The sequence below is a fragment of the Rhamphochromis sp. 'chilingali' genome (genome assembly GCF_963969265.1).
Source record: "Rhamphochromis sp. 'chilingali' genome assembly, chromosome: 20".
In the NCBI taxonomy this organism is placed as follows: domain Eukaryota; kingdom Metazoa; phylum Chordata; class Actinopteri; order Cichliformes; family Cichlidae; genus Rhamphochromis; species Rhamphochromis sp. 'chilingali'.
The window spans coordinates 23,895,032-23,909,445 of record NC_137947.1 but is presented as its reverse complement, the minus strand read 5'-3'; the positions used below and the strand labels follow the sequence as shown (position 1 = coordinate 23,909,445).

The 14,414-nt window shown below is 37.9% G+C and overlaps 2 protein-coding genes across 2 annotated transcripts in view; both read right to left on the bottom strand.

Annotated features, from left to right (window-relative positions):
• hhat (hedgehog acyltransferase) overlaps nt 1-7,225 on the bottom strand; it is a 29,919-nt gene extending 22,694 nt beyond the window's left edge. The window contains exons 1-9 of the mRNA XM_080868528.1: nt 7,094-7,225; nt 6,113-6,261; nt 5,958-6,022; nt 5,609-5,722; nt 5,326-5,520; nt 4,153-4,365; nt 3,658-3,835; nt 1,853-2,003; nt 45-80 (exon numbers count right to left, since the gene is read on the bottom strand). Coding sequence (XP_080724654.1) covers nt 45-80; nt 1,853-2,003; nt 3,658-3,835; nt 4,153-4,365; nt 5,326-5,520; nt 5,609-5,722; nt 5,958-6,022; nt 6,113-6,233 — 1,073 coding nt within the window. The 5' untranslated portion in view covers nt 6,234-6,261; nt 7,094-7,225. The remainder of the gene's footprint in view (nt 1-44; nt 81-1,852; nt 2,004-3,657; nt 3,836-4,152; nt 4,366-5,325; nt 5,521-5,608; nt 5,723-5,957; nt 6,023-6,112; nt 6,262-7,093) is intronic.
• Nucleotides 7,226-7,750: 525 nt separating this feature from the next.
• Nucleotides 7,751-13,094, bottom strand: myoz1a (myozenin 1a). Its single transcript, XM_080869313.1, has 6 exons — nt 12,887-13,094; nt 11,200-11,286; nt 10,739-10,926; nt 9,751-10,018; nt 8,655-8,820; nt 7,751-8,574 (listed from the first exon to the last, which is right to left on the bottom strand). The coding sequence occupies exons 2-6, from the start codon at nt 11,282-11,284 to the stop codon at nt 8,340-8,342; spliced, it is 942 nt and encodes a 313-aa protein (XP_080725439.1). The 5' UTR covers nt 11,285-11,286; nt 12,887-13,094; the 3' UTR covers nt 7,751-8,339.
• Nucleotides 13,095-14,414: the final 1,320 nt, after the last annotated feature.

The following is a 14,414-nucleotide window of genomic DNA, read 5'->3' as shown; positions in this document are numbered from 1 at the left end:
ATTAACATTGGAATTAGTCAGTCCATCGCTGAAGTGCCTCTTACCTGATGAGCCATCGATACAGCCCCTCATCAAAGTGCCTAAGAGTGAAAAAAATACATTGAGTCACAAATTTACATAATAATAATATATCATTGAGTAAGAACCAGCTGAGCACTGGGCTTCATATAAACTGAGACCTGCGCAATAAGTATGTTTACACATTTGTGTTTATGTGCTTCCTCTTTGTCATTAAGAAGATTAGATTTGGCTCAGTCTATAACTGGAATTGTTTCATCAGCAATGTTGATGGATAGCTTTATGCAATCCATCAGTGAATTCGACCAGCGCACACACACAGGCTCGATTGGAGTGCATCAGTGTCAGCACACTGGTCCGTTTATCCTACAGCTGTTTTTTTTTCTCGTTTTTTTACTGTAATACCAACACACAGCCTTCTAGCTCAGCTTTTTGTACTCTAAATATGGGGAATTTCTCACTGTTAATTACATTTGGGAACAAGACTGATTGTACTGGGAGAAAGTGACAAACTGCTGGGATACTCTGGTAATTTATAACCAGGATCTAAACCCAATTTGAGTCGCTCCTTTTGTTGCAGATGGCAATATGTTCAAGGTTTGCACTTAATGGTATGTTTGTTCTGTTTAAAAACTGCCCACTGCTATAATAAGCTGCTAGTTTATACAGCAAGCTAAAATGGTCCTGCAGTAAAGCGTCCCTTGATGCAGGATATAAGCTCTTGTAGAGAAATGTTAATTCAACTTCATTGTGATGATGATTATTACTTTTAAGGATTTATTTTTAAGATATGAAGAGTTGTTTCAACTGTCTACCCTTAACCTTAAACCATAAAAAGGAAGTAAAACCTGCCATCATCATACACATGAAACCTATATGATTCATAAAGGTGAATCATTTAAGAGCTAAACAACAAATAACTGCACTGTATAAGCTTGTAATAGATAAGATGAAATGAATGTATATTTTGCACTATATAAATACATAAAGAGATTTTCTGAAGTGGCAAAGTCTAAATACTAACAGCACAATAGCACAAATGTTCATCCTTATTTATATACTTATACACAGTGTGTTATTGTTTTTGTTAATGAAATACCTGCTGAATAAGATTCCTTGTCCCTTGTAACAAGCGTTTTCCTTTGCATGTTCATTAACTTGAGCAATTGTGACCCCTTCAGTATAAACTAGGAATAGATCTATTAGACTAGTTTCCATTTTAATTGAAAAAATAAGTGAAAAGACAAGTTATTATTATTTTTTCCGCTCATTGTGACAGAAATAATTCAATACGAGCACATTTTAAACCACGAAACAGAAGAAAATCAAAGCATCTTTCCTGTTTCTTACAATTACACAGCACTGCGTAAAATAATAATAAACCAGAAATATCCAGGTTCCTTTAACTGACACACAAGTAAAACTCAATTATTAAAGCTTTTGGTTTTACTCTACAAGGTTTCAGTTTGTTTCATAATGTCCCTGCTGTCTAAGAAACACTGCAACAAACCTGCTGATTATGAATTAAAGAAAACAAATTGGCCTAAAAATAATAGCTTAACATGTGCTTATCATTATGATGAGTCTGAAAGAATGATCTTCAGGTGATCTTGTGTAGGACAACCTGTTGTTCTTACTATTAACAACATAAAATGAAACTATTTTCTGCGCCCACTTTGAAACTTGACAATAAATGACTTTGTTTTAATTTAAGGACATGAGGAAAGGTAGCTTTTCTAGTAAAGGGAATATTTAGCAAAGCTGAATGACCAGTATAGTACTATGTTTGTTATTCTATCACTGTGGTTTCCCAGAATTGATTCCACTGTCTTACCTCCACATGCCTGTGAAACTGTACATGATGCTGACACAACGGGGAAGCTTGGGGGGAACCAGCTGATCCAAAGTAGCGAGCATGGATGGAAGGCCGAACAGTACCAGATACTTCACATAGAAGAACTGGACGACAGCTAGAGCAAGACCACCTGTGACAAAAATGAAAGTAGGTGGTGAAATCAAAAGTTCTTATTGTAAAAAAGTTCTATATAATCCTCAAACGTATGTTAGGCCAGTGTTATATTTATAGTAAAAACTCAAAAGATATATGGGAAAGGAGGATTAGATGTGATTTGTTTGTTCCACAGGTTTTCCAGTCATCTTATTGTCCAAAGGTCTTGATCTAAACTTCATTTCTTCCTTTCTTCACAATTCCATCAACTTTTTTGACAACACTGGCTGAAATGCAGCCCCAAACCATTACAGAGCCTCCACTTGTACCTCTCTCCTGACCTCCTCTCTACATATTTATAACGATTTAAACCAAAAATTTCAAATTTGGATTAATTACTCAATAAGATCTATAAGATAAGATCAGTGATTTCTAATAATAATGGATTGGATTTATATAGCGATTTTCAAGGCACCCAAAGCGCTTTACAATACCACTATTCATTCACTCTCACATTCACACACTGGTGGAGGCAAGCTACAGTTGTAGCCACAGCTGCCCTGGGGCAGACTGACAGAAGCGAGACTGCCATATCGTGCCATCGGCCCCTCTGGCCAACACCAGTAGGCAAGTAGGGTAAAGTGTCTTGCCCAGGGACACAACGACCAGGACAGAGAGCCCAGGGATCGAACCGGCGACCTTCCGGTTACAGATACGATTCCCAACCCCCTGAGCCACAGTCGCCCCATTTTAGTCCAGTTTTTGTATAATTTGGCATACATAATGGCCAACAAACAATACACAAACCAACTGCGGGTCCAGAAGCATCTCTTAGGTCCTTTGCTGGATTTTGTTTCCAATTTCTTAAGGATATGACCTTTTTGTTCATCTGCAGTATAGTGATTTTAGGTCACTTGTCCAATTTCTTCAAATTTTCAGATATGGCAATTGTCTAGCGAACAGCTTTTTAGGAATCTCCTTGTTGCAGAAATAATATTTTATGTGTGTCAAACTTGGCATTTTTCATATAGTGAACGAAGAAAATTGGAACAAATTATGTTTTTGCAACAGGCTAATAGTAACAAAGTATTTCAGACCTTCAGAAAGCCCCAAGACATTTGCTTTAAAATACCACTTACAAGAAAGTGTGGCTTCTTGGAAGCAAAATATAAAGAAATGAAGGATTAGATGGCACCAATTCGCTTGTGTCAATAAGCAAACTGTGCTCATATTGGAACAACACGACTGCCCAGACGTTTGTGGTATAAACCAGATGTAGTGCAGGTTTAACATATAACCAGTAACCTTGGATTACTCAAGTGTGGTTTTTTTCTCTATTATATCATCTTCGACATAAGCTCATAATCCAAGAGGTGTTTTAAAATTCATGTTACCAATTTTTGCTTAACATTCAAAAAATTTATGAAAGACATTTTAGACAACCACCTGCATAAACTGTATATCTGACTCTATGTGCATGTCAGAGACCAGCTCTGCTAATTTAGAGTGGGCTTATATTTAATTTAAGTGCAAATAAACTATTATATCAAAAACAAACAAATACACACATATATGAGAACGTTTTAAAACTTACATAATCCTGTGGTGGTAGCATGTAGTAGGTAAATGTAAAGTTTAAATTTTAAGAAAGCTGTGCTGTTGGTGGAAAAAAACAGAGTATCAAGACTTGCCTAAGGCCCAAGGAGGAAGAATTTCTATGTAGGTCTCATTAGACTGGATGGAGTGCATGTACATGACGTGGATCATGTATTCTGCAATACACCACCACAAAATGATCCGTCCTAATCTGAGCACCAAGTAACTAAGGGCAGATTCATCCCTGTTACTTTCCTCCGCAGACTTCTGCATCTGTTAGTGGAGCAAGAGAGCATGTTATTAAGGACTGCCAGGTGAATCTTCATTCACACAGCCCCACCCAAAAAAAATCTCAGGGTTGTAGTAAAAGAGGCAACACATAATGTAAGGATAAGTACAAAACTACAACAAAAAAGATAAGCTGATTAAAAAAATAAGTGAACATGTGATGTTACTGCTCTTTTGTACTGTAAAAGGGAGATCTGCTCTCAGGAGCACCAATCAGCTTCAGTCTCTTGCAGATAAAAAAAAAACAAAGAGGAAAATTTGATTCTCAGTTTAATCTAGAAGAATGCTTTGATGTCTCTTACCTGCTCAATGTAGTTTTTGTAGGTTATAATGGGTCCATTATAGAAAAAAGGATGATAGAAGGTATACGAAAACAGCCAGCAAAGCTGCACAATACTGCATTGGTCTTCAGGGCTCCAGCAGTGCTCCAGGCTGAAGCTGATGAAGCGCAGACCACAAACAGCAACACTGAAGAGCAGCAGATAGTGCTCCTCATCACTCTCATACCAGCCTCTCTGTGTAATACAGTGGGAAGGCCAATTACATATGACGCATTCCATCAAAATCATTGCATTAGTAGTAACAGCACTAAGATAGACACTAAATATATATTCTATTTATTTATACAGTATAAGTGGACTATAGTGAAATGGTTAAGTAACATTAAAAATGAATCTAAATGTTTGCATTTTATCTGAAATTATTTCTATTTATCATTTATCATGTAGGAAATTGATCTGTTAGATAAATATACTCAAAATAAATTTACCCTAACCATGTGATCTGGATATTCTGTAGAAAGGAGGCAAGTGACCAAATGGTTCCCTTAGTATTTTGCGCCCTCTTGTGTTCTTGGCAAATATGACATCTAGTAACAATCACAAGGATAAAGGAAGTTTTCAAATTGTAACTGGATATCATGCTGCTACAGAATAACAAAAGGTTTTTACAAAAAAACTAGTTTAACATTATTATTTATATATTTTATAAAGCCCTGTCATGGGCTGGTAAACTGTCCAGCATATACCCTGCCTTTTGCCCCATGACAGCTGGGACAGCAGTTAAAAAATATTTTTTTCATGTTTTAAAGGACATATAATCTCCTGGAAATAAGAACTGCTGTGTTTTTACCATCTTACAATGATCTCTTCATATCTACAGATGGATTAGTCTGCCACTGTTTCTACAGTGGGACACAGTAGAAACGGATGGGACAAAAAAAACACTCACTGGCAGATATCACTAAATCCTACACAAGCCCCTTGTGTAGGATTTAGTGGCTTTGTGTTTGTCTGCGAATACCAATGTAGAAATAAAACAGTTTTTGCAGAACAGTCTGTGGTTTGTTGTTGATGCAGTCAAAGTTACTATTTTTGTGTTAGTTTTTGAACTAGGTGTTGCTTTGTAGGTGTTCAGAACACCTACAAGCATACAGGAAAAGATTTATTGTAGGAGTTAAAGCCAAGTCAACCCACCTGGATGTCTTGAAGTTCGTTGATATGAGGTGTGTAGAGCAGCAGCAGGTTACATGCCCACGACAGAGCGGGCTTTCGCAGCTGGGCCATAGAAAAGGACAAGCCCAGATGTACCAGCAGCACACTCACACCTTTAATCCCCAAAACACTGCTGGCTGCTAAGAAGCCATATATCGCAAGTGCTGGCACTCTAAGCTGATGGAAAAACACATAAAAATGTGTGGGATTAAACTGTTTGCCACCTATATTATATTTAAAGATTACTGTAGCAACAGCTTCATACCTTGGGGTAAAAGATGCTGGTTAATCTTGATAAGACAGCATGACCAATCAGAGTCCACAGTAAAGAGTGCTTAGCCCAGTCAGTCCAAAAATTCCACTCAAAATCTAAAGGGTCCTGATAACAAAACAATGCACTTATAACACCTGAAACCTGTTCAAAAGCAGCTTTAAACAATGCAAATCTGTTAAGGTATTTTATTTCTATGCATCGATTAAATTAAAATTATTACTTTGTTATTCTAAATTTAAAATTAACTGGAAATTACCACAAACCTTTAGTACACTATAAGTCTTAAAATCTAGTCTGTTGGTTCAGACATGGCTTTCTATCAATTCAGCACTGAACTTACCCTTTTAAAACCTTTAACAAGGCCCTTTTCCAACTGGAATTCTCTCTCTAATCCCACTTCATACTCTGGGCCAAAAACAGGATATAACAGCTTTATTTATTTATTTTTTCTCATTTTATCTAACTAAGATTTCAGTAGTCATATTTCTACTATACCTTTGCTGAACCTGTGAAGTTGATAGAAAGAGTAGAGATGAGAGCCCAAGGAAAGCACCCAATAGACAAGGACCTCTGTCCTTGGCAAGGGAGCCAACTGGGCTTTAGATATGGATCCCATCAATGAAAGTCAATCCGCTATCGTATACCTAAAAAAAATTAAAATGACCACAGACCAAGATTACACTCAGCATAATTCCTAGTAGAGTTATGTTTGGAAACTATCTGCTGTAGTTCTGACTCACTTCATGTGCTAAAAAAAATTAATAATTTAGAAAAAAACTCTTGCTTTCACATGTTATAAATAGTTAAACAATGCAGTAGTGCTTATACAAGTCTATTTTACCAATTTAATGCAGGAAACCACGAAAAATGGCAACAAGACACTGTAAATAGTTCAGTAGTGATACTTCTTAGTGATTCTCATAATCAATACACTGTTTGGGTGTGCATATACAACACAAAGAGAAGATAACAAGAAGACTACAAAGGTGGGAGAACTTTCTTTAGTTTACTTTTAAAACTGATTTTCACACATAACCTATATTAAATGCACACTTCAATATACCCTGAGATGTATCCTTTAGTTGAAACACAGCAGAAGCTTGTGTGGAGGGAAATTACGTGTTTTTTGTTTTTTCTTTCATTCTACTGACTGAAGGACGCACAGCGACGGCAGTGCTTGTCAGTGCTAATCTGTTGGCTAGCACTGCCGTCGCTAGGTAACACTGTCCAGAGGTTGCTGGCCATGACGTATCGACCCTCTCAGCTGCCTAAACAAGTTAACCTTACTCTATACCAGAAACCGTCTCGGTATTTCAACTTAAAAAGAGCCCACTGACATAAAGTCGGTGCATGTATGTTTCAACATGCAAATTTGGGCATTAATTTGCGAGGTTTCCTGGGAAATTCCGTAAGCCATCCCACCAAAATACATATTTAGCTAAGCTAGCTCATCGGTTGAAGACTTCGTAATGTTACCTAGTAACACTGGGCTGGTGTCCATTGCGTTGTTGTAGATTGCAGACTTTACTGTATAATAGTGCTTGGACAGTAGATTCCCCCGGTATCCAACATTCAAAGGTATGGCATTCTTCTTTTTGCTTTTCCTTGGCTAGAACTTTTTGGAACATGACTGCCCCCAATTGTGCGGGAGTTGCTTAGCTGGAGAAGTACTATTAATAGAAACGTACTTTAGTCGTGATTTCATTTTTAGTGTTGGAAGTTCAGCCGAACTCATAGCAGTTACTCACGATTTCTTATTTTGTTTTTACTTTAAGCTACCAGGTATTTGCCAGACTTTCGGGAATTTTCAGATAATACTGTAGACATCAGTGTGTATGTGTTTTTTTTGTTGTTGTTGTTGTTTATATTACTCTCCATTTCTTGAATGAAAAATTAGAAGAGTAATTAAATACAGAACTGTTAAACTGCGTAAACTAGCTTAAATGTCCCAGTTCCCATTAATGTTTCAGCACACATGACATTTGCCAAGTGAGTACACAATATGACATGGGCATGATAAGGATGATCTTTTTTTGTTTTGTTCACTTCTTCTTCTCCCCCCCGACATCCAAATAGTTAATAACATTTCTGAAATTTACGTTGTACATACAAATACTGTATATTCCAAGAATTCATTCAGAGTGCACTAAATTATTTACAGTGTTACAGTTTATTGTGGAGAAACTGTGTTGTGTTGTTTTGTTTGGTTAAGGGATCAGCAACAGCATGCATATTGAGTTAAACAAGTTTTTAGGTTTTTATAGCGCAGCAAATCATCAGACATTTGTAACAACAAAAAAAGACAATGTTGAGCGATAACAGTTATGGTAACAAGTTCAGACAGCCTGCACAATAGTGACTTAGCATTCATCATATATGATTCATTCCTCAATGGGACAATCTGCAATTTTTCACCTACAACAGCAAACTTTCAGACAAATTAGAGGACTGCTTGGCTCAACTTATAAATTTATCAAATAGACATTTGATGTTTCATCTCCCCATAACAAATAAAACTTGTCGCTTTACAACCAAATACAGAGCATGTTAAGATCAGGACTTCATTTTATTTGTACGCTTTAAACTGTCCACACTGGGAGATTCAAATTCATTAGTGTAATAGTTAATTGTAAGCTCAACTATTGTGTGTGCATGCTATGGTGTATGCATGCAGTTACTCTTGTGTGTGAGTATGTGCATAGTAATCACTATTAATATGCTTTCACAGCTCGTCGGTCTCTCCATCGAAGGGCACAGCATCCGTCTCCATGTGAATGCTGCTGGGCTCACTGCTGCCCACCCAGCCAATAGGAGTGCGATTGAATGAAGGCCGGCAGCTAATGTCATGATGGTACACCACTGCAGGTTCAGGCTCTTCTTTGGCTGCCTCAGCTTCTGGCAGCTGAAATTTCAGAAACTGATTGGCCTTTTCAAAACCGCCGTAGGGCATGGCACTCCTGTCAAACCAAGGTGAAAGGTTAATTAAAGCTCCTTTTTTTTCACAAATCTTCTACATATCAGACCTCAAGGGAACTACCTGTTGAAACACTTGTACTGGAGTAATTCCTTTTTGGCATTGGGATGTGGCATATTGGTTTGTAGAGTGGCTAACAGACCTTCATCACCCTTCATGGCCTTCTCCCATGGAGACACATAGGTTTTCACATGAATTTGCTGCTTAGTACCGCCATGTTTTCCACCTCCTGTAAAGAAAGTCATCCACATGTGCTGGTAACTAAAACTTAAAAATAAAGGTTGTGGCATGATTGAAATGCCCCTCTTATGCAGGTATTGCTACTAGAAATTGAAAGATTGTGGCAAAATAAACCAGCACAATTTATCTGCAGACAGACAGATTTTATTTTAGCTTTTTCTAAATTTAGTTGTGCTGTTGTTTTATGCAACAATGTGAGGGGTAGGAGCAGCTAAAAAGATCTAATTTTTTTCACTTATAAAACTACCAGAACTGGTGGTTCAATAAAGGATATTTATTTGTATTTTGATATCAGAATACTGACTGTTTGCTTCAAAGGTGAATCCATTCGATGAAACACCATTACTAGCCCAAAAAGACCAGCAGCTGGCCATTCAACTTGTCCAGCATACTTTTTTAACTGGCCCTAGGCTATTGTTGAACTGCACTGTGCCAGAAACTGCGACTTCCTGCAGTGCTTTCTTGATAACCTCATATTGGAACCTGTTTGGGTTTTTTGCACTAAGGCTTGTGTATAGATTAAACGCACAAAGTACCTCATATCAAATAATGAGGTTTAGAGTTGCTCATTATCAGTTTTCTCCAGACTTTAAGCCAAGCTTAGCTAACTAACCAGCTGGTCATGGTGGTTTTAGTACTTTTAGCAAGAAAGCAAATACAAATATTCAACACATTTTTGAATAGTTCAGTGTTTAATAGATATATGTAATTTGGTTTAAAAAATAAATAAATAAATAAATACATATATCGTGTACACTGTTATTTTTTATTAATTTATACAGTTGTCCTTCTAGATGTATTTCTCAAGCTGTAAACACACTTTCTTAATGCATTTTAAATAATTTTTGGAGAAATGGCCCTCTGTACCTAAAACAGAATTGCACTACAAATGGCCAAAAGAAAAAGAAATTAGACAAACCTTTTAGTGGAGACCACTCACTACTACCTTCTCCTTTTCCACCTTCCTCGCCCACACCAACTCCTGCACTTCCTGCTCCACTTGCACCTCCCGTTCCTCCTGCTCCTTTGCTTCCAGGCTTTGGGGGAGGCACAGGGGCCCCTCCTCCTGTTTGTAGCCCTACAAAATTCAGACGTCCAGACTCCTTGCTAACAAAATGCCCACCGAGGTTTATTATTTGACCTCCCACTTGACCTCCCAGGGAGGGAACAAACTTCTGCAGGTTGTCCTGAAAGAAAGGGTAAATGGACTGGTTGTTATATAGCACTTTTCTACTGTACCTGAGCACTCAAAGCTGTTTATACAACTTGCCTCATTCACACAACCATTTTTTTCTATGCATAAATGCTATCTATCTAACATTCACACACATTCATGCAGCTTGGGTTTAGTGTTCTGCTCAAGGATATTTGGTATGCAAAGTGGGAGCAGCCAGGGATCAAACCACCAACCTTGCAATTAGCAGATGACCTGCTCTATCTCCAGAGCTTCAGCCACCCCATATAGAGCAAAGTATCACCATTATAATCAATCATACACCATACAATGCTTTGATTTGTATTTACTGAATAATAATGATCAGGACTTGAGCATTATGTTTAGGTTAAAATTATGATTGTGTGGTCTTTATCTGCTTCAAGACCAAAAAACCCTCTTATATCACTGTTAAAATTGATCAGTATGATTATAATTAAAGCCCAGGTGACTTTACATTTAAATAATCACCATCTGCATGCTGGTACTAGGTTTCTTTCAAATATTTATATCAACAAAAGCAAAATTGTAAAGGTAAGGATACAGTTCTTCAGGTGTTACCTTTCTGCATGAGATTCAAAGCTAATTCAAGATTTATTTGCCTCAAATTTGCTTGGATTATCAACCTAGTGTCAATAAATTTGCATTGCAGTGACAAACAAGACTTTATTTTGTTTATGAACTAGGCTCTCACCATGGACTCACTACTGAAGATGTCAGGGTTGTTCTCATAGATGAATTTCTCCACTCTCTGCTGTCTCATCTTGAACATCTTGGATCCTCGGTTCTTCAGCAGGGAAAGCTCCTCCAGCATGATGTCTTTAGGAGTTCTGATCTTTGTTCCCAGGTCAAACTCCGATGCCTCTGGCTCTGACTCATATTCTACGTAAGTGAGAGCCAAACAATGGCTCTAACATTGGTAAATGAGGTTGAAAGTAGTACTAACTCATAAACATTGTTTCATTAAAGAACGGTATCCTTTATTAGTAAAGTAGATTGACTTAATTGTACTGCAAATAAGCAGCTAGTTCTCTAATATTTGTACCCCTTTTTGTTTTACCACCGTGTATTTCTGTGTACTGTGTTTATATGAAAGAGCTCTACTGAGCAGTGGTAACTTGGTTTCATAGTCACGTCATTTTATGTAAGCCTTACCATCCTGAGGGATATGTGATAGGTCAGTTATGATCTTGGAGGGCTTTTTCCGCTTGGTTAGGGGAGCAGGTGTACCCAGAGGCATGACTTGAGGGGCCAGGGGAGAACACAGAACATTACCTTTGGTTAGAAAAATGTAGAACAAGTGATGATATTAACCTGAACACATACTTAAGCAATGAAATCCTTATGTTCAAGACTCAAAAGTTAATTAATGTTAAGTAATATCAAAACTTCTCCAGAAAAAAGAAGCTCCTTAAAGGGATTAAGTCTAGATAAATAACATAGAAAACTTTAAGAGGTTTAGTATGAAAAAAACATAAATTAACAAAATAGAAACCAAATAAGACAAAGTAATTGATACCTTCAGTTGTAGTTTTCTATTTCACACTACACATCCATATTCAAAGGAATTCATAAATCATAAATTGACTGTAAAGCTTTAATTGCACTGAAAGGGGTGTTGTTGCTTCAGTGTTACCATTGATTTGCACCATAGCCACAAAATAACTCTCAACCATCAACACTTTACCACCACGCCTGAAAGTGAATCCCCGGGACCTGAATGTATCAGACAGACTGACAGCAAGGGCCCTCCTCATTTTTCAAGTTCAAACGGGATGTCAGTGCCCTCAGATTTCTTACATTCTCTAGTGAAACAGATGTCTGCCTCGAAGGAAACGTATAGCTCAATATGTGTTTCAGTTTTGTTTGGAGACACAAGATCTGTACACAGTCTGTGCCAATGTAAACAGAACCATGTTATGGTTGAGACAGAAGCCTCGGGCTTATTAAAATGATGGAATTATTCATAATATTTTATCACAGTCTCTTGCATGGAAACATAAAGGTGGGAAAACTTCCCTCTATCTCATAGGCCAAGCTATCCACTGTGAAAGACATGCATCTGGTTTACATGTAATTATATGCGTGCGTTACATAGTTTCTTATCTTTCTGAACAGGTATCAACACTTTCAGCTCTCACCAGTTTCTTTAAGGCCCAATCAAGTGGCAAAACATCACATCACATCTACTGGCTGTAACTCAACCCACTGAAGCTATTTTTAAAAGCCATTTCCAGCCAAGACATTTTAGCGACATGGAATGGCGTCATTCGGCTATCAAATGGGCTCAACATAACCCTTAAGAACACACCTCCACAAAACAATTCTGACTATATATTTGGCCATCTCTCAAAACAGGTGTACAAACTGGTTTAGTTAATGGATGTTAACGAGGAGGATTTTCAACACTGTCTTTTAATTCCCTTAAATAATTAAAGGCTCAGACAAGTCTGTTCTCAGATTTACCAACCCCTCTCAGGGTTTGGCAGCGCCATATAAAACATATGCAACACCCACCGAGTGAGATGATCAGCACATTTAACCACTCCTTTGATAATTTTAAAAACAGCAAAGGAACTTTTATAGCTATGTTGCATCTGCAATTAATTATTTGTCATAAAATTAAACTGCTAACTGATCATTTTTATTTATTGAACTCTTGAGGTCTTGCATTAGTTTCTCCTTAAGATCAGCTGCAGAAATATGAGTGGGACCACATTGCATGTTAAATCCCTCTCACGGCTTTTGCACTATGCAAAACTGAAATCCTCCCAGTTATCAGCTGTCAGTTGATTGGTAGAACAAATGGACACAGTGATTTGTGGGATGTAGATCCACTCACCGAGTTTTTGTTGTTGTCCTGGCAAGAAAGACAGACCTATAAATACCAAACAGTGAAGAGGAGACCGAGGGACCAATGTTGGTGATCTCGATCACAAGTTTACAAATCCCTCAGTGCCTCTGACCCTACGTTCGCCTGGACCCAGGTCCCGGGAAGTGCAAAACCCAACCAACACTCAGATGGCAGCTCTTTCAGGGGGTTGGGGCTGTTGGTGTTCGTATCAAGACGGGAGGAGGAGGTTGAGGTTGGGTGTATGAATAGGGATTGAGGAGGGGGCAGGGGGGCATTAAAGTCAGGGGAGAAGTCTCTGTTGGCCAGCTGAAACTGCTGATGGTGATATTAAGGGAACAAAATCATTCTCACAGATGGCTCAGAAGCCTATATTTAGTAGCAAAGAGTGAGGGGGACAGAACCCAACTATAATATAACCTCAGAGGACTCTGGGGTGTGTTTAGGGTACACAGAAAGACTTTTCAGTTTCCCTGAACTACTGAATGTGATGGACATGCAGACAATGAGGTGACAGATATTTAAAACATTTTGTGCAAACCATCTGAATGTGGTGGAGTGCAAACCCCAAAACTACCAAAGATATGTCATTAGTATCCTTACTGGTAACTGTATATCTTCCATTTTAAAGAAAACACAAATTTTTGCTTTCTTGTGTGCAAATACACAACCTGCCTTTGACGTCACAACTTTTCCCAGGGCTTAAAAAGTCTTCAGTAAATATACGTACTTACATTGTCATAACAACAGAGTTATCCTTTAGGTGAGGGTCTAACATTATTCGATTTTTTCTACATTATTATAGTGATGATAATAGCATGCAATACAGGCATATGATCATGTGGGGAAAAAAAAGGTTTTACAGGGGTCTATGCAATCCTGTGAAAAACTAAGTACATTCAGTAGCTTGTAGAACCACCTTTAGCACCAATAACTTTAAAGCAATTTTTCTCTATGTAACTTTACGCTCTTACATTGTTGTGGAAAAATTTTGGTCCACTCTTCTTTACAACACTGCTTCAGTTCATTGAGGTTTGTGGGCATTCATTTATGCACAGCCCTCTCAAGATCTCACCATAGAATTTCAGCTGGGTTGAGGTTTGGTCTTTGACTGGGTCATTTCAGCACTCTTTTCTTTTGTTTTTCAGCTTTTCCATAGTAGATTTGCTGCTGTGCTTATCCTGTTTCATGACATGCTTGAACTGCCAAGGAGATGGCCTCACATCTGACTATAGAATGCTTTTGTAAAAAGAGGTGGTGGACTCTGTAATTGCAAGGTGTCTAGATCTTGTGGCTGCAAAAACAAACCCAAATCCCCATAATATCTCTGAGCATTGCATGGTTTGACCTTGGAATTAAATTTGCTGGGATATCCACTACTGGGAAGCTTGTGACATTGTGCCAACGCAACTGAATGCTTCAATCCAGCAAACTGTTTTGCTGAATTGAAGCCTAACGAGTGTTTGATTATTAGCACCTGGCTGCCACTTACCCCTTAATTCCTATGCTAGCAGTAAAA